The 26,345-nt window shown below is 40.5% G+C and overlaps 1 protein-coding gene across 1 annotated transcript in view; it reads right to left on the reverse strand.

Moving 5' to 3' along the window:
* Positions 1 to 26,345, reverse strand: part of SCIN (scinderin) — a 72,515-nt gene that overhangs the window by 9,687 nt on the left and 36,483 nt on the right. Inside the window, exons 5-11 of the mRNA XM_028526175.2 lie at positions 15,276 to 15,368; positions 12,984 to 13,116; positions 12,481 to 12,569; positions 11,055 to 11,270; positions 8,749 to 8,870; positions 4,679 to 4,769; positions 205 to 375 (exon numbers count right to left, since the gene is read on the reverse strand). Of these exons, the coding sequence (XP_028381976.1) occupies positions 205 to 375; positions 4,679 to 4,769; positions 8,749 to 8,870; positions 11,055 to 11,270; positions 12,481 to 12,569; positions 12,984 to 13,116; positions 15,276 to 15,368 (915 nt within the window). The remainder of the gene's footprint in view (positions 1 to 204; positions 376 to 4,678; positions 4,770 to 8,748; positions 8,871 to 11,054; positions 11,271 to 12,480; positions 12,570 to 12,983; positions 13,117 to 15,275; positions 15,369 to 26,345) is intronic.

Here is a 26,345-nt window from a genome sequence, read left to right on the forward strand (position 1 = left end):
GTTTCATTTGTTTTGGTATGATGTGGTTGAAAAATGTGAGAGGCCTGGTATTTGCAGTTAACTTTTTACGCAGTTCTTTTGCCTTCAGTATTTTTATTGCGAACACTAGGGTTGCTATAAACATGCAAGGAGTTTAATGGCCAACTTTTTAAAGACTAATGTTTGCTGAGGGCTCAGGTCGTTTTACGGAATGCATGACAGTACCTCCACAATTCTGGTGATAGATGCCAGGTTTCTTCGAACTTGAAAGAGGCGGGTAGGGGCAGCAGGTACCTGACCTCCTTTCTTTGATGTGCCGTTCTTGTAAATAATGAGTGGCTTGTCTTTGAACAGACTCAGCAGGTGAGCGGGCTCTTTGCCCTGGGAGACTCGAATCTGGGGGAGGGGAGAGAGAAGAAAGAAAATGAAGGGTGCCTTGGAGAGAAGGTAGCATTTCCAAATGTGTTTCCATTTTTTCTTTTTGAAAATAAAATAAGCCACAGGTCAAGGGGAGGAGGAATAATGGTGCACAGAAGATGCAGATTAATGATAATCAAGCACAGTTTTGTCACTGACTGAAGAATCAAGTGTTATTCCAGTCCCTGCACTCCCAACCAGTTTTTTCTCAGGGGGACCATCGTCCTACAGGCCACTTTCTGCTTCCAGAAAACAAACAAACAAACACAAAGTAAGAGGCTCATCTATACCTCTAAAAGAGAAAAAACAAAGTGGTGATGTATGCCATCTTTCATGAATACTACTCTTTTTTCAAGAGTACCAACACCTGACAGACATTTAGGGATATGCTTGTTTTTCACATATTTTGGATCTTGTTCAGGTTAAGAGATGTACATTTAAATGCCTCCACAAACATGACAACACAAAGCATACTAATTGTTTTCACATCCCTGCAACTAAGGTGAAAAAAATAATTTAAGAGCCATCTGGGGATAGATAAATGATTTCTATCCAAACATCAGAAACTGACAAAAATAAACAGAATATACTTTCTGTTTTCAAACTTAACTTTAGAAATAGTAATAATAGATTTGCTTACTATAAGCTCTTGAAAAAATATATTATAGTCCTGACCAGGTAGCTCAGTTGGTTAGAACAGCTTCCCGATAGGCCAAAGTTGCAGGTCTGATCCCCGGTCAGGGAATGTGCAAGAATCAACCAATGAATGCACAAGTAAGTGACACAACAAATCAACGTCTCTCTCTCTCTCTCCAAAATCAAGTTAAACAATACAGTATAAAGACTGCAGGATAAGAAAATTTAAGAAAATAAATGGGAAATTATTTAATTTCACCTATTATCTTAACACCAGATATTGCATTAGAAGTGTATTTCCTATTTCTTGCATAAACTATTGATGCATTTTAAAAAGAATTTTATTTATTTATTTTTATTGAGGGGGAAGGAAGAATGAGAGAGGATTTTAATTATTTATTTTTATAGAGAGGGAAAGAGAAACATGGATGAGTCACCTCTTACGAGCCCCCTACCAGGGACCTGGCCTGCAACCCAGGCATGTGCCCTGATAGGGAATCGAACCAACAACCTTTCAGCTTGCCAGTCAATGCCCAACCCACTGAGCCACACACGTCAGGGCCTGATACATCTTTTAAAAAACATAAAGTGTTCAAATTTTGTGCTGGTCCCATATTTGTGTCAATTATTCAGCCCTATGCTAAAATTGGATGGTCTCTCACCTACGCTAGTGTATCTTTTTCTAGAAGCCAAATTAATGGGAATGCTGATGCATATACTATTGTAGGGAGGCCTAGGGAGCATTGCCAATAATTAACTTCACAGTTATCCCTCAGTGAGTAAACATTCAAACAAGTGAGTAGCAAATTAGAAAAATGTCTTCTGAGTCTCAGCCCCAAAGCTCGGGATGAGGTTAGCTAGGAGTTATTTGTTGCTTAGCACTTCCCATGACACTGAGACATAAAAGAAAAAAGGTCACTAATTAAGACCCTTTCTACCTGTGAAATGAGAATAAGAGAGAGAAAAGGTAAGCCAAAAGTTTTTCAGTACTGTTATTACGCAGAATGTTTAAAACAGTAGTAAAAGACTTGAGTTGCTTGTGCATTTTTGTAAATTACTGCCACCTAGTGATTAAACTAAATATTACCACTTCATTGTCAATTAGGATTCAACTGGCTAAACAAGGGAAATTCACTCCGTATCTCAAACATTTTACTGCAAAATGGGAAACTTATAAGGCATGACAAATATCTTCCAAGTTTTAGCATAACCTGGAATATATTAAATATCAGTTAAATGGCACAAATGATGCCAGTTCTTAGAAATATTTCATTCAAGAAATGAATATAATACTTCAGTGAAATAAGGTTCAGTATATCAAAAAATTCAATCTTTGTTAACTAATTTGTTAATTAACAATTAACAAATTTAATTTTTAAAAAAGTTAATATGTGCCTTTAAATATAGATCTAATTTGCTTTTTAGTGTTTCTATGAACTATTAACAAGTGCCAAGGCAGAAAGAAAACTAGCTGGAAGACTAAATTTTGCCTCCACATCTTAGATTATATGTACTCAAGTCTCTGACTTACCTATTTAACCATTACCTTTGAAGAAGCTATTACACGTTTATAAGCTTTGCAAACAAAACCAAAAACCTGGGTACTGTACAGATTCTTGATTCACTTGACACCAGGCATGAGGAAGTTAGACACATTCCTGCGAAGGGAATGCTGATTGCTGCTGCATCAGAAATGTCACCATGCTGGCCAAACCAGCACCTGCTTTCAGCCTGAACCCCAGATCCTTTTCCCAACAGGTAGGAGCAGACTCCTTCCTCAAAGCCAGCCAGAGAAAACACCCGGGCAGTGTGAGTTGCTCCAGCTGGAAGGCGAGGGAGGGAGTGGGAGGGAGGGTGGAGGGAGAGGGAGAAACCCCAGGGAGGGCTTGCAGTAAGGCCAAGGAACAAGCCAGGGCCACTCCTGGGACTCAGAAAAGCAGACGGACAGGTCGGAGCACAGTGAAGAGTAACAAAGTCTTCTTGAAGCCTGTACTTAAGTTACACTTCAAGGAATTAAATCAGCAAAGGCCAAGAATTTCCAAATAAGGGTCCTGAAACAAGTAGCAGATATTCCATCATAAACATAAGAGGAGGAGCTTGAGAGAAGAGGAAGGAAGGTCAGACCAGGCTGGAAAGAGGCCCTTCCACACAACGAGGAAAGTTCGGACTAGACATTGTCTATTAGAGTCCCATTGTATGATGTTTGACCTTTCCTAATTAGTCAGCGCTATATTTCTCTCTCCCTCTCTTTCTCTACCTAGCTCTACCTACTATTCTCTAAATAGATAGATAGATAGATAGATAGATGACAGAAAGAAAGAAGTTGTGTTTTTCCTCAATTGACTTATTTATGTAGAATTGTCATTTAGAATTTGGGATAGGTCATTCTCATCAAATTATTTATTTTCAGAAATACCCACATAATGAATTTCTCTCTCTCTCTCTCTCACACCCTCTGGTCCTTTTACCTTCTCTTCTTCCCTCTCATCTCCTCCGCGGTTTCCCTCCCTCTTGTCCCACCTATCCTTCTCCTCGCCTTCTCTCTTTTCTCTTCCCTCTTCTCCTCCCCTTTCCTTTCCCATTCCCTGTTGCTCTCTATCCCCTCCCCTCCTCTTGCTCTTCCCATCCCCACCTCCATGCCACACCCCCCTCAGTTTGGTTGCCAGACTTTGTGTCAGCCACAATTCTGGAACCCAGAAGGATCTATGCTCTCACCAGGTTTATTTCAGGTCATCTGTGTAAAACACCTTACATACTTTTATGATTTGGGAGAGTGTGAAACACTGTTCCATGTTTTAACTATTAATTAGAATGATTAATCTCTTCTTGTTTTGTACTGTTGTATTTAATCCCTATTGTTTTAATAACAAATTATCATGATTTTAGTGACTTAAATCAGTACAAATTTGTCCCATATTTCTGGAGGTCAGAAGTCCTAAATGAGTCTCACCGGGCTAAAATCAAGGTGTGGCAGGGGGCTCTAGGAGTGAATCCATTTCTTAGGCTTTTTCAGCTTTTAGAAGCTGCCTACATTACTTGGGTGGGGGCCCCTTCCATCTGTAAAGCTAGAAATTGCTGGTTGAGTCTCTCTCCTTTCAACTCTACCTGTCTCCCTGTTTCGCTTGTAAGGATCTTGTGGTTACACTGGATCTGCCCAGCCATCCTGGTTAATCTTCCTATTTTAAGATATGTTATTTTGCAACCTTAATTCTATCTCCATTCTTAACTCCCCTTTGGTCTATAACATAACACTTCCACAAGTCCAGAAGATTGGGATGTGGACATCTTTGTGGGGGTGGGAGAATAATCTGCCTCATCCCATCTGTTTAACAGCAGGAAGCAGTAACTCAGAGTGGTGACATACTGACATATGACATCATTCTAAAGAAAAGATTCTTTTGGGCCCTTAAGTCTATTAATAGTCTATTTTGGATTTTGTTGCTTTTGATCGTGTTTTCTTTCTCCCTCCCAGAGTCTGAGAGAACTACTATGGCACAGGAGTAGGAGTATTTGAATTCCAAGATGGAAAAAAGGTAGCATCTAGAAACAGTCAATTTCCCATCCCAACTTGAATGGGGGCTTTACACTAGACATCGGGCTGGTAAAACTCGGACTTCTATGAGTTTGGGGGTAAATATGTTCCAACCTGCACAGCCTGTCCTCCAAGGGATCTGTCCAGCTGAACAGTCAGGAAAGCAGATGTGGTCAGCTCATCTCTCGTGGCATTGGCTCCTTGCCTGGGGAACCAAAGGGAAGTACAGTAGCTTGTATCAGAACGTTTCAAGACCTTCTAACGTGGGCACTTCAAGCAGAGACTTCAGTTCCTGTGATCTCACATGACATGGTTGCAGAAGCCATCGTCTTTTGCAAGTGCTAATGTTGAGCCCTGAATGGTCCTGTTACTGTCTCTTTGCCTCTAATTTTGAAATCCCACACTCAGGGGAAGAAAAAAAGGCAATCTACTTTGACGTGACTTCTTTACAAACGTGTGGTGCTCACTGCCCATTAAATGTGATCTCCTCACGAAAATGGAATATACTGCTTCAAGAAGTTCATCATTGCCATCGTCCAATGTTTGTTCAATTTTAATTATCCAACATTTGGGGGAAAAGACCATTGCAGAAATTATTTGTCTCCTATCATTTTTGAATATAAGTGGTTTCACAAATATGAAGACACATTTGTGCATTCAGTAGTTGATTGAATTCTAATCTTTCACCTTTAACTTTGCCTCCTGGACTTAACCTATTTGCATCCCTGCATCAGAAGTATCGGGTATACTGGAAAGTTGTTTGATTTGAAAGGCAGTCTTCGTGAGATCTGCTTATTTTCTAACTGCCTCTTTACTGCCTTTGTGGAAGCTCTGGGAGCTCAGCAAACCAAACAACATTAACAAAGATATATATTTAAGACCATGATATTGGCTGGTAAAGACTCACAGAAGGACTCAAATAGCTAACTTATATCCTTGATATCCCAAAAAGACATATATTCTCACCGCAGAAATGCTGAATACTTGAAATTGAAAAAAAATTAAATGACCTCCCCTCTCATCCCTAGTTCTATCCCAAGGGGAGTAACTACTAACAATGTGTTGTATTCTTATTATCTTTCTTTTCTCCTTGATTTTTTACGAGGGAGATGTGGCAAACTAGTTCTCCTAAATTCCATATCTCAGTGAATAAAACGCTATCCACTTGTGAACAGACCAGAACTCTAGGGGCCATCCTTGACGTGGTCGTCTCCTCTGTTTCCTGTAGCCAGTCTTTCAGATGCCAGCTCCCTGATACCCTGCAAACCGTCTTGTCCTTCCCCTCCCTGCTATCCTTGAGCCGAATTCTGGACACATTATCCTTCTGCTGGATATTCCAACAAATTCTCAGTCACTTCCCTGCCACCAACCTTCTCCCACCAGTCTAGTCTATTCTTTAGATTTCAAGCAGAATAATTTCTCTAAGACAAAAACCAATCATGCCCCATGCAAATTCTTTGAGTGGCTCCCAACGGCCTGAGAATTAGAGTTCATGCTCCATAGCCTGGTTACGAGGCCATTCACAATTTGGCTCCTTCTAATTTCTGTGCTTTAATCTTCTGCTCAGTCACTTTGCTCCCACCATACATCATCACTAGGAGATTAGTGCGCATTTCCCGGCATTGCTTGGAACAACATCCCTATTTGCTTGCCAACTAGCTCCCACCTTGGCTCACATTTAGCTCTCCCTTCTTCTAGGAGCTCATCACTACCAGCCTAGGAGTGGGCTGGGGTGATCATCTATAATTCTCCAAAGATCACTCAGCTTGGTCTTCTCTTGAAGTCATTGAGACGTCATTGAAATACTTGCTAATCATCTGCCTCTCTTCAAAGTATAGGTTCTTGTAGCCATGGGGTGTTTTGTTTTTGCTCTTGTTTTGTTGTGTGTGTGTGTTTTTTTTTTTTACTACTGCACCTTTAGTATCTAGTGCAGTGCTTGGAATGTGGAAAGTGCTCAGTAAGTACTTTCAAATGGTTTAAGGAGTTGCTTCTGCATTGAAAACTTATAACCTGATTTAGTCTGCTTTAGTTAGATCCACATAGTTAATTATGTGGATTTTGAATTGTTAATTCCTCAAAACATCCTCTTGAATCGCTTGTTGACACTTTCTTGTTAGATCTAAGTGCCACTGTTACATTTTTTACGTACAAAAGAGAATTAAGAGGGAGACCCAGAACAGAATGCAAGAGACAAGCTGACCAGGAACAATTAATTGATCACTATAGATGCCATGCTTTGCACAAACACTTTGCTGAATTAAAATTTTACAATAGGACATTGCAAAATAAGGACACACCGGCAGGGTATAGCTGCCCTCGGCCTCAGGTCAGGAGAGACCTACAGACTGTGGTGTGAAATGTTGCTTTACAAGCTACAATTACCGTGGTGTCTTTGCATCCAGTTGCTTCATTTGCCTGATTCTTCCCCTCCCTTTTCTTGCCTTTCGCAAATAAATTTGTGATGAGCAAGAGAGATAATATTTGAAAACATCTAGCACTTTGCTGGCACAAACATGTTGCCTCAAAAAATGGTCACTACAAAGATGGCCTCTTGTACACAAAGCTAAATATGTTCACCTTTGACAGGATATGATATGACTGCAGGGTCAGAACTGTCCCTGGGCACAGCGGTTCTCGTTAATGCTGTGGTGTATGTGCACTGGAATCTCGGCAGTTCTGCCACACTGAGTCAGAGCTATTTGGTATCGGGTGAGGCCAGGCAATTGAATTTGTGACAAATGCTCAGGTGATTATGTGCAGCTAGCACTTGGAACCATTGCCTAAGGCCCTGCCTGTCAATTATTAAAGTGCATGGAAAGCACCTGGGGATCTTGTTAAAATGCAGGTTCTGGGATGGGGGGTGAAAGGTGGGGTTTGAGCTCCCATATTTCTAACCAGCTCCCAAGTCTTACTGAGGTCTCTGGTTCCTAGACCACACTCAAGTAACAAGAGCCCACGAGACAGAGATAACTATCCCACCTTCTGAACTTGGACGGACTCAGGCACTGTTCAGTGTCAGTGGTACAGTATAAGTAGTAAGGTTACATTGTTGGGACAGATATGATTCTGTCATCTCATGGGACAGTCACCAAAGAGAAATGTCAGCTGGCAGAGGCCTGAGTCCATGTCCTTTTGATAATGCCACCGCAGGCTGCCATCACCACGGGGGTGAAGGCAGACGCTGCTCTGCCCTGGCGTCTGCACCCACACCTTTCACCCCTAAGAACTTTTTCAAGAATTCTTTTCAAGCCCTGGCTAGCATAGCTCAGTGGACTGAGCACGGGCTGGGAACCAAAGTGTCACAGGTTCGATTCCCAGTCAGGCCACATACCTGAGTTGCAGGCCATAACCCCCAGCAACTGCACATTGATATTTCTCTCTCTCTCTCTATCTCCCTCCCTTCCCTCTCTAAAAATAAATAAATTAAATATTTAAAAAAAGAATTCTTTTCTTTTTTTCAATCTTCTCAGCAATATTCCATTTTACTTGATTTCATTTAATAAAATGTTAGGGATTCCCACATTACATGATTCATGCAGAAGCCCTAACCCTTTTTGAATAGCCCAGCAGGGTATGTGGACTTCATTCTCTTGGGTGGACATTCCCCAGGGAGCAGGGTCTTGTCACTGACTCATAGTAAACTTAACCTTCAACTATCTCAAGTCCTTATGCACCCCATGTAAGATGTGGGTGCAATGGCATATTTCTCTATTACATGCATTTCCTGGGGACGATGAATAAGGATGCATCGATGCGAGGTCTCTGGAGTAGGAAACAAAATCATTAATTATATCTGGGCTTTCCAGGGTTTGCCTCATTGTAACTTTGTGGTTCCAATCAGGAATGGGCCTTTGAACTTTAACAATAAGAGGGCATGGTACCCAGTGGTGTTGGCCTGTTGGAGTGTCAGTGTGCATAGGAGATGAGATACCCAGCTACCCTTTGGATGTCTAAACCTTTTTCTTAGATTAGAGAGAATGATTTGTATCTAATTTCTGCTTGTGGACAGCAGCCACAAAATACAGTCAAAATCAAATCAAAAGAAATAACCATAAGCTATACAGATCTCACTGGGATACTACAGGACAATTCTATCCCACATTGCATGGAACTTAATAAAATTTAACTTTGGAGCAAAGTTGGGCCTCCGTGAAAGAGAGGTTTTATAAAAGAGGGACACTCACCAAGTGTAGATAATCTGTCCTCTGGGGTAAGTGTAAAGTATAATGTAGCAGTCACCACCATAGAATTCACCATAGGAGTGTGGGTCGATTTCCATCCTGCCGTTGTTTTCCACGCGCCAAATCTGGAAGGGGCGGAGCACGTGCACACCAAAATTAAAGACGCCTTGACCTAATGATACTTCTCAGAAGTTTGGTCTAGATCTATCATTCAGTAACTTTTAAATTACTTTTCTAATGAGGTTAGAATCAAGCAATGAGAAGAAATTTTGTTAATTTGGCAAGTTGTGTATTGACTTTTTTAAGTGCTTATACTTCTTTTGCATACTTCAGAGTAGTTTGTGCAGTTCTGAATAAGACGATTAATAAATACCAGTTTTTGATCAATTAATTAAAATAACATGACATTTTAGTGGACTACACTCAGCTCAGAAACATCTCTCTTCATTTATATATAAAACGTTTCATCAGTTGGGAGAACATTTTTAAAAATTTCTTTTTCCCTGCATTTGAAGGCATGAGGCTATTATTTTCTCAGTGAAGAGTGACAGATTGTGATGAAAGCAGGCAGGTCCTGGTTTGTTTTTAATTAAATTTATTGGGATAACATTAGTTAATGAAATTATATAGGTTTTGACTGTGTCTATAAATTTTTGTTTGTCTTGTTTGTAGAAACATTTTTTCTAATTCCTCAACCTGTGGCAAATTAAAGATACTCCAAGTTCGAGGGCTACAGGTGAAAAGGGAAGGTAACACATGAGTGAGAGACTCCCAGGCACTGTTTGTGCATGCACACACATACACACACATGCACATGCACACACACACCCTGCCTGGTCTTGGGGAGGGGCAGGGTGGGAACTTGGAGTTGTGCAGGTGGAGAGGACAGGTACAATGCTTTCAGAGAGAAGCCTTCCCACGCCATCTTGGTGAGCAGAGGGGAAATGACAACAAGGCCTGGCTAAACCCAAAACCTAGAGCTTGCCCCTGGGTCTTGGTAGCCCTGGGCGGCATGGGAGGCCTTCTCAGAGATGCTGTGACCTGACATGCGGCTGCAGCTGGGACATGGCTGGTACTGGGGGACCAAACCTGCCACCAGGACCTCTGGCTGAGCTGAGTTCCAGAAAAGGACATCTGAGCAGGAGACAGCCTGGAACCCAGAAGATGTTACCCTCCTGACAACAGCCACAGGGGGGCATTTCTCCTTTTGCAGGTCCCACCCCTGTGCAGCTTGGATTCCCACTTTGTGTCTTTGAAAGGAGGAGGAACAACTTCTTACATCTCTTTATATATTTTGGTCCAAACATTGTGGCTAGCCCTGGGAATATAGAGATAAAATATTCAATTCATGGACCCAAGGAGGTAATAAGAGGTGTAGGAGGAATTTGTAAGTAAATGAGCAATTCCACAGTACTTGTAAGTTTTGTGAAGAATATTACTTATGGTTTGAGCACAGACCATTTCAGTGTGGAGGGAAGGCTTTTCGGTAGAGATAGAACTTAACTGAATCACAAAGGAGGAGTGGGAATGTTACTTGGATGGTGGGAGGTAGGGGCATGAAGGGCAAAGAGCCATCCTGGCCATGCGTGGAAGGGTGGGCTGAAGAGCACAGCAAGGGTTAAAGCAAGGAAGGCCTTGCAGGCTCAGCGAAGGTGGCTGTCCTCAGAAACACTTTGGGGAACCATTAGAATAGTTTAGAAGTGACGTCACCCATTCTCATGCAGTTAAATGACACAGTAGTGGATTGAGTGTGACCAGATTTGAGTTAGGGAAAATTATTAGGGTTTTTTAAAATAGTGTTTTTGTCAAAAAGAAAATCAAGGGATCATCAATGAATTCAATTTGCATACTCTACAAATATCTGTGATTTCACCACATAACACATGCCCAATTTGCTTTTGTGAATGCCTCTAAGGGGCAAGGAAAGGACAGACTGATGGTCGCTGGCAGATTCAGACAACACACGCTCTCTGGACATCCCAGTTCTGAGAGCAGGAGCCGTTCGATCCAAGAAACAAGGAGTGGTTCCCTGTCGGGTCTCAAAGGCAGTGGTTAGGTGATCTCACACAAAGCACCTCATTTCTCAAAATCTCAACATATGCTCTGTAAGTTAGAACTGAAGGCCAGAAAACATCTATTCTAGCTTTAAATTCCCAGATTCAGTCTATAGCCTTGGACCCTCTTTTTTTAATAAGTTAAATTCACATTTTGCCAAGTTTGTATTTTCCTGAAGTTATATTTCCACATATACTGGGATAAGTGGGCTTGATTCAAACAAACAAACAAACAAACAAACAAAAGGCAAATACCTCCACTTTGCCAGAACCGTCATCCACCATATTGTGCTGGGCTGCCATTTGGGGAGAACTATGCAGTTTTGAGGCATCAAATGGAATTTGTTGTATTTGCGCCACTCTCTCTGTGACATATACTTTCCCGAAGCCGTCACTCTGATCTTTATCTCTCCAGTCCTTAAAGAACTGTTTGAAGATTGGTGTTTCACCTCCTTCTGGTAGGACTTGAATCTGAAATTTAAAAAAAAAAAACTTAATACTTAGAAACAGAAAACTCAGAGACTGAGAGAAAGCCTTCATCTAGTGGTGAAGGAAAGGAGAAGACTCTCCTGGTTTCTGCGGTGACAGATGGAAACGTAGAAGCCGGCATTCTTTTTTTTTTTTTAAGATTTTATTTATTTATTTTTAGAGAGGGAAGGGAGGGAGAGAAAGAGAGAGAGAGAGAGAAACATCAATGTGCGGTTGCTGGGGGTTATGGCCTGCAACCCAGGCATGTACCCTGGCTGGGAATCGAACCTGGGACACTTTGGTTCCCAGCCCGTGCTCAATCCACTGAGCTATGCCAGCCAGGGCAAGAAGCTGGCAATCTTAAACGACTGCACAAGCACAGGAAACTACCTGACCCTGCTCTTTCTCACAACGGGGCTTGTCGTTCTACATCAGGTCCGTAAGAGGTCTGGCCCCAGAAGAAATGACCTCATGCTGTTACTTGTGCCAGGGCTTGAACATGAAGAGAAAAGGTGAGGCTGAGAGATGCAGGAGACAAGAGTAAGTGGTAGCGTCTAAGCTGATCATGATGAAGCCAAATAGTATCTAGGCATTATTAGTCCGTGTCTGCACGGATTCTTCAAAGGAGTAACTGATAAGAGCTCCCAGTTAACTCAGCTGTGGCTGGTTATTTTGCCTTGAAGACCGTGCAGGAAATATTAAGACATAAACTCTTATTTTCATTATGCAGCCCCACAGAAGGTCTGTTCTCCAGTTTCTGGAAAATTCCACTCTTGATACCAGCAACTTTTAACCCTTTTCTTCTCATGGCACACATAAACTAATTACTAAAATTCTGTGACATACCAAAAATATATTTTTTGTCGATCTTACAAAAAATTGATATAACTTTGATTCATTCACACCGAACTGGTATTGTTGGGTTGGTTGTTGTCATGCCTTTATTTGACAATCTACAGGAAAGAGGTCAGTACCATTGACTAAATAGTCAGATATCGCGTGTCTTAAAACTTCTGTGGCACACCGGTTGAAAATCAGTGCTCCATACAGATAGATCTCCAGGGACATATGACATGCCACTGCCCACGCTCAAGTGAAGAATGACTTCACACCTATACATTACTTTAAATCAAATGCTTGTATGAGCTTGGTGGCAATGGCATGAGATCCCCTGTTTGAACCCTTTTTCTAGCCAGTTCATGTCCACACATACTTGGGTGTTGGCGGGATAGTGCATTTGCTGTAGGAACTGTTCCGCTGTCTTCATCGCAGCCTTTCTCTCCCGGGGATTAGCATCTTTACCTAAATTACAAGATGAATTAAAGAGAGGCAGAATTTTAGCAAGGGAAGATATTATATGATCAAGTGAAAAATGTGTACAAAAAGAAACATAATTATCTAATTTAAATACAACGCTGAGAAAATGGCAGAAATTGCTAGTACATTAAATACATTTAAAATGCAGTCATGAACACTACACCTGAAAAGACATTTTTGGGTTGTCCAAATGCTTTTTTAGCCCCATCATCCCTGACTAATGATGCCAGTAGGAAAAAAATATGGCTTTGATGTCTGCATTTTATATGAGCTCTTTACAGATCAAGTCTCAGAAAGGTAGTTTTTTAAATTTTTAATCAGAAAAGATTTTTTTTTTTCCTTGCAGAAGAAATACCTACAGCTCTGGAGTGCCGCAACCAAGTCAATGGCCTCTTTTACCTTTCCAGACGAAAATCTGTTTCGCAGCACCGTGGTCCAGAATGAAGCATTCTCCAGACAGCAGCATCGCCTTTGAGAAGGGGTTCTCCTCGGCCACCACCGTCACCCTCATGGACCCACTGGCGTCTGAAACCTAATTTGAAAACAAGCAGCTCACTGGGGGGTGATGGCAACGTTCTGAAATTAGATTTGGCGATAACTGAACAACTCTCTGAATGTAATGAAAACCACTGAATTGTACAAATGGGTGAACTGTATGGTATGAGAATTATATAGCTCGACAAAGCTGTTTCAAAGAAAAGAAACAAATAACAAAATCCACAACCCAATTATACACTTAAAGGCTTTTTAAAAAGTCCTTTGGGATAAAAGGAATATTAATAAAAAGTTCAGTTTTGACACTGCCTCTAAAACATCAGAAAATAATAGTGATAATAACAGTGGCTCAGGCTTGTTGAGATTCTCATATACTGAGCACCATGCTACAAATTTTACATGACTATTCTTAATTTTTACAGCAACCTTTTCAGATAGATAATAATCTTACAGTCATTATGCACACACAAAAAGGTGAGGTTTAAATGTTCAGTCAACATTTACTGAGTGCCTGCCATATGTCTGGCATTGCTAAAGTACAGTTTATTTTTATCGATTTTTTCCAAAATAGATCCTATAATTTGTGTATGCTTTGTATAAATTATCAAATTTTCTCTGCCACAAATTAATTGTTATTTATCTAGATTCTCAAAGTTTGGAAATGACTATAAAACTTTTTTTTTTAAGTTGAAAGTGGACTTACAAAATTGAAAGTGATATTAATGCTCAGGTTAGAATTCACTGGTTTTCAATGGTCAGCTTGTAGGCTACAAAGTAACCACCTGGGTACTTGGTACACGTGCAGATTCCAGAGCCCTCCCTAGCTCAGTGGTGGGGTTTTGCAACATCTTGGAGGGGCTTAAATTCTATATGTTTAAAAACTGTCCTTAGGTGACTCTGCTTCTCCACTTTGTTCAGAATCCCAAATTACAATATTTTCAAATGGAGTTTATACTTGTATGTAATACATAATAGGTCCACTAGAGGGAGAAATGATTCAGGATTAACCTGTTCATACTGTAAAATATTTCTTCAGTCCATAATGCTGTCCAAGAGGGAGGGTAGTTTTATTTTAGGGTGCGGCATAAAAGATATTTGTTCCGCTGTTGAAAATTAGTTTTAGAAATAGTTATGGAAAAAAAATAAGCAGCCACAAACTCTTTAGATATTTCTGTATGGCTTCTATTAAAATTATCAGAAGAGGTAAACACATTTCCTTTGCCATCTAGGAAGAAAACAATCCACTTCCCCTTTACAAAAAGGAAGTTATGCTGCACAAGTTAGTAATCTGATCTGCATCTAGAATCAGTGGTTCTGAGCTGGAAGGCCCCTTAAAGATCAGCAACTGCACCTCCTTCCTTATAAAGAGATGAGAAAAGTATTCAGTTCTGCAGGGAGGTGACAGTCTGCTCCAAGCCACATGCTTAGAGAGTTACAAGGGGAGGGGACACTGGGACGACACCATCTGAGCAGTGGTATATCTTCTCACTGGTATATCTTGTGGCTTTTGCTATGCTCACCAGAGATACAATCATAAAGTTATAGAGTTATTACAGAGTTGGAAGGAACTGAGTAGTTTTCTAAGAAAATCTCATTCTCTCTCTCTCTCCTTTTTATTTTCCAGGTGAGAAAACTTAGACTAAGAATGGTCATGTCTTGCCCAAGGTCACCCGGACAGTCATTCACCACAGAGGTGACATGGAACTGGGTCTGCCAGTCCCCAGGACTGGGCTGTTGTACCCTGCTTCCTTCCAGCTGTTTGATTTGACAGCTTTGCCTGTAACAAAGAAAGACTTCACTGTGACTAACCGGGATATTCAAAATAAGGTGAAGATTTTGCAGCTTATCAAGAGTTTACTAGGAAAAGCTTACAAAGGATTTTTACTCCATGCAGGAAACATTTCATTGAATGTAATATATCACACACGTTGTTGCAAACTAGTGCAGTGACAACGTGTAGTTTCATTTTCACAGCAGTGAGTTCACTTATTTGTTGTTTTTAATGAAAATAACAAAAGCTATTGAAAAAGAGGAATTTTAACCAATACACTACAGCAAACAACAGATTTTTACCTACGCATTTCTCTTTGAGGACAACAAGGAGAATTCAAATGTAGCAAAGAGCCCCTCCCAGCACGGGCCTGCCCACCACCTGCAGTCCAGTGAAAACAGCAGAGCCCCCCACAGTGAACTCACCATGTAGAGTTTAGCCATTTTCCTGTTGGTTATGTCTGCTATGGTGTCGTCATCGTCGTATCCTTCCCTAAGCTCCGGCTTCTTTCCTAAAACCTGGAACCAGTGAACAGAAAAAAGATAAAGACCTCTAATTAAAGAATGCAGAGTTTTAAAAAAGAGAAGTAAAGCATGTTGCATTTCTAAAGATACAGATTATAAAATATTTGCTATTAAAATGACCAGACTCACATATTTTGCAGGATTCATACTACACTGGCCTTTTCCCATGGGCCAAATCAATCAATCAATGGCATTAAGTAAACAAACACTGAGTTTGCTGGTGATGGTAACTTCGGAGAAAGTACGAGCCCAAATTTATAAGCTTAGGTGTCCATATTATTGAAAATTAGCAGGAATTAAATAAAATGTGAGCTCTTGGTTAAGTTCTGCAACAGAATTTCTTTTGGGACCTCTGTTCCTTGAAGAAGCAATCTATAGGTTTAGTTAATTTACTATTACAAAAATTGGATCAACATTAATATTTGAGGGTTAGGTACTGTTATCATTATTGGCATGTCACAGGCTAGAAGAAGTGCAAGTTCTTGATGACCACAGCATGCTTCCTTTCATACTGTATCTTTGGCACACAGAACAGTGCCTGGGGCATAGTAGATGCTCAATAAGCAGTTGTCAGATGAACAAAATTATTTATTGATGCATGTATGATGCAATCCAAAATTTTAAGCAAATCGATTAGAAGTACACTTGAATCTGCTTTGAATTTCTGTACACTCAAATCACAAGAAAAGTAAAAAAATCACCTTAATTTATTGATGCAAATATCATAGAATGTTAAGGACAAGAGTAAAATGCAAATTTATTCTAAACAATGTGATTTTTATAACAACATAGTATTATAAATTTAAGTTTAGAACATGTAAAAAAGGTATTCACTTAGATTTAACAAATATTTAATATACAATAAAAGTCCTTGCATAATGTGTTTTATACTCAATATTCCTTACAATATATTGTGTAAAGCACAGATTGCTGAACATTAGACAACGATAAAAATGCACAGAAAATCTAATCCTTGCAGGAGTACAGGCGCAGCCAAGAACTTAGAGTTTACCTTACAGAACTTGTACTTCCTCTGGGAACCAGCCCACTCTTTTGTTTGTACAATAATCAAAAAAATGCTTTAGTTATTATATACACTAAATTATTATGATATAGTTTTTCTTCTTTTGCTAAAAGTAGGAGCAAGACAAAAATTAAAGCACTTGCAACCAAAAGTGTTTGTTTTAATAGTTTTATTTTGGTAGAAGTGTGTGTATCTTTGAAGAGCAGTGAGGGGCCGCCTCACAAACCCTTTTGCAACTAACTGCATTCCAACCAAGACAGCGGAGTTTGGAATCAACAGTCTGTGTTAAGGTCATAGCGAAGTCCAGGAAGTCTCCCTGGGGGAACAGCTGAGTCTGAGATTTGGGGCATCCTCTAACTTTTAATTTTCAGATAGCAATTCCCTTATTAGTGAGGGATCTTAATTAGTCTCTCAAAGGACTGTAACATAGTTGGGAAGTGAACCCAAGGGACTTACCAGAAACAGGCTTAACTCCAGAGGTAGGGTATCCAGATATAGACAGGTATCCGTAAGGATCATTTCAAGATTCAGTTCAACAACTAAGCATTTACCAAAACCCTCATTGGGGTATACAAATGAGTTTTCACCACTTTCCCTGGCCCTTAAGAACTTTTCATCCTACCTAGAAAGAGGAAATTAGATATGCTCATTTCTTCAACTATGCCACACATCTGGATCTTGGAAATAAACTAAATACAGCCCTGACCGGTGTGGCTCATTTGGTTGGGTGTTGTCCTGCAAAGCAAAAGGTCACGGTTTGATTCCCGATCAGGGCACATGCCTGGATTGTAGGTTCAGTCCCTGGTCAGGGCACATATGAGAGGCAACAGCTCAATGTTTTTCTCTCTCTTTGTCCCCTCTTCCCCTCTCTCTAAAAAGTAAATAATTAAAAAAAATTATAAATGCAGCTTTCCTCCCCAGCCCCCACAGGTGGGAGAATAACTCAGTTTAAAACACTCATTGAAGGTTTCTCAAGCAATCAGTATTTTGGCTCATGTAATCCTTTTTTTTTGTAGGAAATAGCATATTTTGACAATTTAAAAAGAAAGGAAAACAGAGAAGCCTTATCTGAGGATGTTCTGTAAAAATGTCATCTATTATTCTAGCTCAGACCTGTCATTAACCTTGGAGTTCCCCTTGCCATGAATGATTTTCTCTAAGTCTCCCCTTAAAAGTGTCACCGTCCTCTAACATGCTCCACACTGAACTGATCTTTGCATCAGACTGACCGTTTCCAGTTCACTGTTTGTGTCAGTGAATCTCCCACGTCCTCACCACCTGAACTGAAAATCATGTGGTCAGTTTTGAATACTTGCTGTCCTCCGCTTTGAATCTCCTGCCCACTTAATCATTAAATTCTATTGGGCTGGCCAAAACATCCGTTGAACAAAAAGATACATTTTTCATTTCCACCAGAACTTTATTGAGTTGGACATTTTGAGTATGTCGGCTGTCTCGTGGGCAGTGTAACACTGACTGTTCTCAATGTCTCCATTTGATCACTATCAGCTTCAGCTGGTCTACCCGACTGTGCAGCACCATCCAGCAAGAAACCTCCAGCACGAAACTTCACAAACCACTTTTGACACAATCAGTCACAGTACCTTCGCCATGTATTGCCCTTTTTTTTGCGTTTCAGTTGCATTTTTACCTTCCTTGAAATAATAAAGCATAATATACCAAACATGTTGTGAATTTTCTCCCATCTTCAATATTAAAATGGCTACCTCCAAAATTCACCAATTTTGAGCTGAATTTAAGTTCTTTTCTAAATGCACACTGATATGACAGCTGTCAGAATACAATCTAACAGAATTATTTTGAATGAAGCCGAAGACCATGAAGTGCTACCAGAGCCACCTTTCAGAAAATAACAAACTTTCAGGCCAACCCAACACTTCTTTATGAAAATGTCTGTAGTCACTGATCCCTTTACATTCCTTAATTCCTACCCTGGTGAAGACCCGCACCATCCTGCTCCTGGGTCATGCCTACTGTTGTCAACTTCCTGTCTCAAGTCTCCCTTCTTCTGGACTCTGGCCAGAAGGCCCCTTATTTCACTTTAATCCTATATTTCAAGGACGTGACTCTAAATAAAGATTTATATCTGGAGCACTGGTCCTTACAGTTCAGTGTCCAAGCAATATTTGGGTAATATTGCCATTACCCAAATTCCTATCTAGTACGGATTCCACCTGCCAGCTATGAAGTAAGAGGTTGGGGTGAAGTCCAGGAGTCTGCACTCCACATCATTCAGAAGTGAATGCCGGTGGCAGAGCAAAACCCTTCTGTCTGGATTCCAAAGCCCCCAGAGGCTGGGTGTTACTTACCCACCCTGCATCATTCCTCAGCCTCTCCGCCCTGCACCGTCTCCAACCAGGCTGATGTTTTCATTGCTCCTTGGGGCCCCTTGCACTTTCCTCCCCAGGGCCTTACCTAACACTGCCTGAAGCACAGCTGAGCAATTATTCTTTGATTGGTTCTGCTAATTAGAAGCAGTGCAGTAAAAAACACCACTGTACTGAACGTCTGCTATGAGTCACATATTGTACCATGAGCTTCAGACGCATTGCCATTCCATCCGTGTAAGAGCCCCCATGAACTGGATGCTGCTGTCATCACTTTACAGAAAAGGTCACTGGGGCTAAAGAGGTGCAGTGACTGCCTCACAGAACTGCCAAGTGCCAAGGCTGAGACTGCGGCACATGTCCCTTCAATGCCTTTCAGTCACTTTTAGAATAATTGGTCGCATACTTCCCTAAGAGAAACTGAGCCAGTCTTTGAAGTGGACAGAAATGTTCTTTTTAAAATAGTTTATTTTTTATTTTATTTTTCATTAGGACTTATTCCCCTTATACCCTCTTCCACCTTCACCCACCCCCCTCTCCCCGTGATCACCACACTGTTGTCCATGTCCATGAGTTCTTTCTCTTCCTTTGCTGGACCTGGCCACCCCCAGTACCCCCTCACCAGAGCTGTCAGCCTGCTCTCTATCTACGAGTCTGTCTCTATTTTGCTTGTCAGTTCAGTTTGTTCAGCAGATTCCACATATGAGTGAAATCATATGGTATTTGTTTTTCTCTGACCAGATTATTTCACTTACCATAATGTTCTCCAGGTCCATCCATGCTGTCTACGACCATGCCACCCTGAACACGCCCGACCTTGTCTGATCTCAGAAGCTAAGCAAGGTTGGGCCTGGTTAGTACTTGGGTGGGACAGAAAGATTTTTGTTTGTTTTAAATTTTTCAATTACAGTTTATGTTCGATGTCATTCTGTATTGATTCCAGGTGCACAGCACAGTGGTTAGGCAATCATATTCTCCACAGAGTGTTCCGCCTGATATTCCCAGCACCCACGTGGCCCCACACACAGTTATGAAAATATTATTGACTCTATTCCCTATGCTGTAATTGACACCCCTGTGATTGTTCTGTAACTTTGACCCTTCTCGTGATTTTTCCTTTACCTTGAGTTATTACACCTTGCCCCCAGAGATTCAGAGAAATTTCTGTATGGCAGAGATGAAACTAAGATCTACCCCAGGATCGAGGCTAGCTTTGCATTTATTAGAAAATTGATCTTAACACTGATTGTCCATACATCTGTCTGTTCTTTGAATTCTTTGAATTAGTTATAAAATCTTATTAGTTCTCTTATGAATGACTGGCTTAAAATCGTTCACATGGGTTATTTTTTTTTTCTGAGTTTTTCCCACATTTTTTAAAATTGTTGTTCAAGTACAGTTGTCTCCATTTTTCCCCACCACTCCCCCCCACCCCACCCATCTCTACTTCCCATCCTTGATCCTACCCCCTCTTTGGCTTCGTCCATGATTATTTTATATTTCTTTGTGATTCATTATTTTACTTTTTTGAAAACTACATTTGGCTTCAGAAGTAAACCCCCCCCCGCAAAAAAAAGAAAAAAGAAAACTACCATGAAAATATAAGTACCCCTCTCATCTAAACCACATGTATTGGAACCTGTTTATATATTTGTTGCCTTTATTAGCATTACATATATTCAGCTAACATATTTTAAGAGCCATTCTGTACCATGCCGGGAACTTCTAAAATATTAACATATCACTACATACTAGACACCGTTCTAAGCACTTTACATTTATTAAGTCATTCCATCTTCATAACAGCCCTGAGTTGGCCTGTTTATTATCCCATTTTATGCCTAAAAAAACAGGCTAAGCCACTTGCCCAAAGTCATGCAGCTAATAAGTGACAAAGTCAGGACATGAACTTGGGCTTCAGAGTCTGTGTTCTCAACTAATATGCTCTGCTGGCTCTTGCAGGTACTTCAAAAGGCCTTCACTTAATTGTTAGGCCTTGTCTCTGGAGATCAAGCAGTTGTTGCTTCATAGCAGAGCTTGTACAGGGGCCACTTTGCCTCCTCCCCTTCTGGTTAGAACACCACCAGCAAAGAAAGACACTGAGCGGCACATGTTCTGTTCGCTGTGGTCCAGAGCTCGCCGCCCTCTGCGCTAGTTGGTTCCGTCTTTCCCCACGTCCTCTCTTTCTAGTCCCCTTTCTTCTTGCTTCTCCCTATCTTGTGGGTCACAAAGGCCGAAAGAGGGAAGTTCTTTCATTATATCAGAATGTTGTGTGAGCAAATAGCCCTTAAAAAGGAGATAACAGCATTCGACAAACATGAAGGAGCTGCCAAAGAAATGAAACAACAGTGCTTCTTTAACTAGAAAGTTTTCAAAGGTTAAGAGAAAATTGATAACATCCGGTGCTGGCAAAGATTTGGAATTCTATCTCCTAGTAAGAAGGACAATACTCGAAAGGGATTAGCAGTAGGTAGCAGAAACCTTAAGAGCATGGTAATTATTGAATCCAATAATTCTATTATAGTAGTTTATTCTAAGAAAATAACTAAAATATATGCATGCAAAGAATTAATGTGCACCACAACATTTTATAGGATTTAAAAATGCAAACTTTCTAAACGCCTAACATGGAAGGAATTGATTAAATGAATGAGGCTATACCCATATAATGGAGAACTGTATAGACATTAAAATATTTAAAACATGTGATAGGAAAATGTTCATAATAATTAAGGTAAATATTTAGATTGCAAAGCCTTAGCTACAGTATAAACTTTTTTGTAAAAGCACAGAAGTATGTACATGAAAACAAAAATCAGAAGAAAATTTGGTTATTTTTTTCTCAAAGGTGAGATTTGTGATAATATTTTTTCTCTATCTGATTATATATTTGGTAAAATTTCAACAACATATATTTTTCTTAAATTAATACCATCTCAAGTGTTTTATGATTTCTTATATGACCCATTGTGCTATTTCTTTTTTTTTTTAAAGATTTTTATTTATTTATTTTCAGAGAGGGAAGGTAGGGAGATAGAGAGAGAGAGAGAGAAACGTCAATGTGCAGTTGTTGGGGGCCGTGGCCTGCAACCCAGGCATGTACCCTGGCTGGGAATCAAACCTGGGACACTTTGATTTGCAGCCCATGCTCAATCCACTGAGCTATGCCAGCCAGGGCCTATTTCTTTTAAAACATAAGTTGGTCTATGTGTAAATTTGTTTTCTTAGAAAGAAGGACCAGGCCGTTAAGAAAAACTTTGCTGAACCCTTGTAATTCTCACCTAATGTTCACATTGGCATCTGGCTTTACTTACTTATTTTGAAGATTTAAGCCAGCCCCACCTATTTGGGATATGAAATCCCAGCATTTACAATCTTGCTCATTCAGGATGAGTTTTCCTTCCTTTAACTCTCTACGGAAAAGTCAAGACACTTGGAAACCTTACAGTAAGTATTTAAAGTAAAAAAATAAGAAAAGAGAGGATGATATGTGGCCTGGAGGGAGGACAACACACAACCCAAAATGTGAGGTCACTCGGACAAGAATGTTCTAAGTTGGCGTCCAGTCCTAGAAGCATTTGACACAGAGGACCTTCTGTGCTGCTCAACTGCGATTTCAGCCCGACAGACTGGGAAAAGGGGGCAGAGAGAAGTGAAGAGTCTTGGCTTCCGCACAAGCCCCATCAACACAGAAGCAAGGATGAGGACCCCGGGTCCTCCAGCTTCTTCCACTCTCTGTGGAAAGTCAGACCTCACCTTCCTCGCAGCTTCATCATTTTAGTGTGAACTCTGCTTCAGGTTAAAATAAAAACAAACTAAGCTCTCAGGTTCTGTGAGCTAACATTTTAATTACTCGGCCATTCTGGTGTCTTATTTCCTATACCTTATAGGAAAAAAAATCGGTATTTTGCAAGCATATGGTAAACAGAAATAAATTGTAAAAGGGATAGACTTGTTATGGTGTATTTACTTGATTCAAGGCAAGTAAATATTTGCTATTAGGGAAGATAAAATACTTGCTAACAGAGAGATAAAACCACAGGCAATTCTTGGGAAAAGCTGTGACCTCATTTATCCGGCTCCACCTCATCTGGATGTGAGACCCTGACATTTGCTCTCCTGCTCTCTCAAAGATGTGCTTTTCTGATTCTAAAACACCTTCATCCCTTTATTCCTACCCCAAGTAAAGGGTAATTTAATATATCAAATAGTGGGTAAAGTTAATTTAGACTGAGAGAAACCACGTGCTGCACATGTCTAGATAAAAAGATAGAGTGAATTGGATGTCTGCAAGAGAGATGTGGCTATTGAATTATCTGGGCCAGGGCTGTCCAACAGAATTTTCTCTCATTGAAATAATCCATGTCTGTGCTGTCTGGTAGGAAAATCACTAGCTATCTAAGCTGGTGTCAAGTGCTAACAGCATTTAACATAGAGGGTCTGCTGTGCTTCTACTCCAGGTAGCTAGTGAGTGCCTGAAATGTGGCTAGTGTGAACAATTAAATTTTAAATTTTATCTAAATTTAATCAATTTAAATCAGAATTTAGCCATACTTGTCTCACAGATGCTGCAGTGGACAGTGTATGCCTAGAGGACTCAGGAAATGCGGTGGCCTTGGGGAACTCACCCTGACGCAGGTCTGATCCTCAGAGTTATTGTAACATCAACATATTAGAGATTAGGTTTAGAGGGTACCTCTCACAAGACAGTTGACTCATAATTTATCATTACATGGGAAGCTAATTCACAAGTTACTACAACATGGGTAGCGAACTCACAAGCTATTAAAATACATAAGCCAGAATGTCAACTTACTGAACTGGAACGGTTGTTCTCACTGGCTGCATACCGGAGCCCTCTAGCAAGTAAAGAATACAAAAGTCTGGATCCAGTTGTATTTGATCCAAGATTCTGACTGAAGCCTGGCATCGGTTCAGTGGTAAATTTAAGTGTGCACAGGTATCAGCTTTGTTTTAACCTGGCTCATCGTCACCATCAGGACAGGGCTGCCAGGCATTTCTGGTGTCCACCTAGCTTCTTGGGGAGCTCCTCCCCTGGACAAATTCGCATGGCCTGGTGGTCTGGAAGCTGCCCTGCAGCAAACCCCAGGGAACGATTCTAAGCTATCTTCCTTTCCTGGATATCCTTAAACCTTTTTCTGTAAGACCTCACACCCATTTGAACACTTCTACATGATCAGTGTTGGAATAGACACGCCCACCATTTGCCTCTAGGATTTCTAATTTCTATGCTTCACAATGAGCATCCGCCTCCCCCATCTTCTGACAACCCCTTCATTTGGTAGGCTCAGGCCAGCTGAGCTGGATGGACCCACTATAAGTGGCTCACTGACCTTGTTCCCACATTTAAAATGGCATAAGAGTTAATTTCTGTCACAATTTTTTAGGATATGTGCTGCTGAAGCGAGTACCCACTCACAATCATGAAAAGTGTGGGAATACATTAAGTGAAATAATGTACGGGAAGTGATTGTCACTATACCTGGAACATGGCGAAAACTCAACAAAACTTAGATCTTGCACCTTGAGTCAAATGCTGCTTTGGTCAAAAGGTCCTTCTGTCTCCTTGAGGTGCTCCTGTGTATCACTGCCCTGGCTCTTTGCCTGATGACTGCACCATTGAACTTCTTGTCACATACCTCCCCACTGACTCACACTCACTTACTACTTGGTCTCGTCTTAATCTAATGTCATTAAGTTGTATGTCTTGACAGTGTACCCTTGTCAAAGCCTTGGACTTTAGACTGAAAACTACAAGCTGAAGACAGATCTACACATCCTCTCAAGCAAAGCTTAGCGAATGACCTGTGCAAGCAGCAAGGAAGGAGCTCATTATGCTTAGAAGAATAAGATGCCTGTAACTTCTTCCCTTCTTCAAAGTTTCTCCACAATTATGCGTGTATAATGCTATTAGTCCTTGCTCATACGACCAGTTCTCTGATCTTCCCAAGTGCTTCAATCTGATCTCCCCATTAAACGTTGTACCTATGACCCTCTTTTGGTGAGGCAGGATACATCAGTTATATAAGGTTTCTTATGCAGTGTCTCATCTACCAGCAGCGTGCGAAAGGTCTGGGGCTGTGATGGTGCTGGCTGTTGTCTTCTGCAGTAATAAAATCTGTGACAAATGGTTTCTTAGATTACGGGGTTTCTGTGTCAATGGTAAGAAGCATTCGCATCACGTAAATAAAAACGCAACTAGAAAGTGTGAGAAGTGAACAGAAAGCACAGCTTTCCAGCAAGTCATCAGCCCTCACCCTTGTGGAGCACAAGGAAGTGGGATCGCACCCTCACCATGCAGGGCTGCCCGGGGACAGTCACGTGCACAGTGGCTGATATTCGACTAACAGTGCACTTGCCACTTGCTTCAAAAGGGGTTTTGATCAACATATGTGTCTTCTTCGCATGCACTCTATTAGACTTTATTAAGTTGTATTTTCAGTTCCGGTTTGCTTTATTAGTTGCCAACATTCATGGAAATAGAACACTGATACTTGGTTTCTCCGTCATGCAGACTTTATTTCCCAGTATATTTGCATGGCTTATTTTGTTTGCATGCAGATGCTAATACATTTTCTTTTAACAGTGTGTCAATTTCTTTTTCCTGATTAGAAGACTGTTATGGAATACCCAGAATTGAGGACTTTCTATTGGTTTGCACAGAGAGTGTACTGCATTTACAGGAAGAAACTGCTTTTCTGGCAGTCACTTTAAAATCCTTTTTGTGAATGATAAACATACATGAGTGTGTGCATACACACACTCACACACACACACGTATCTCCAAAGCAATGTAACTGTACAGTTGTAATGCACCAGATATACTTACAAACATAATAGCAATAGCATTGGTTTTTAATTTGGCCAAGTACTGTCGATATAACCCAGTTCTACAACCATGTGATTTTTGGCTCTGAAAGAAATGGGACTTACAGGTACCATTCAGATGACCTCAGCTCTAGAGAGTTCTTTCTAGTATGTGAACACATTTCTTCCTGATAATAAACAAATACTAATTATAAAATAAATACTAAGGAATTGTGAGTTGGGGACTCTTGAAGAGTTCACCTTTTAATATGTGGGCTTGGCTGTGACCACAGTTAGCACTGTATAAGTAAACTGATATAAAATGAACATTCTTATTAACTATTATGTATTTCAAAAACTAATTTACAAAATGAATGCTAAAGGATAGTGAATCACTGAATTGTAGAGATCTGGTCCTTTGGTATCTGAGTTTGGCTAATTTTTAGGAAAAGGTCTAAGAAGAAATTGACCTCAATGTCTGAAAGAAAAGACAGTCTTAATGTTAGCATTTAAAATTATATACTATGACTAGTATATAACAAACATGAGGAGCATTATAAATAGAGAGCTTAGAAACCTGCCATTCTAGTTTAATATTATGTTAGGTTATCAGCTCAGATATAGACTTTGTGGGGGCAAAGTTCCACCCTTCCATACAGTCCATCTGTCTTAGAGCTGCAGTGTCCTATTTACACGCTATCGCTCTTCCCTCGCTCCAGCTGCAAACTATAGGAAAAACTACCCCACTCACAAATGACTGCCACGTGGCAT

The sequence above is a fragment of the Phyllostomus discolor genome, chromosome 10 (assembly GCF_004126475.2).
Source record: "Phyllostomus discolor isolate MPI-MPIP mPhyDis1 chromosome 10, mPhyDis1.pri.v3, whole genome shotgun sequence".
In the NCBI taxonomy this organism is placed as follows: Eukaryota; Metazoa; Chordata; class Mammalia; order Chiroptera; family Phyllostomidae; genus Phyllostomus; species Phyllostomus discolor.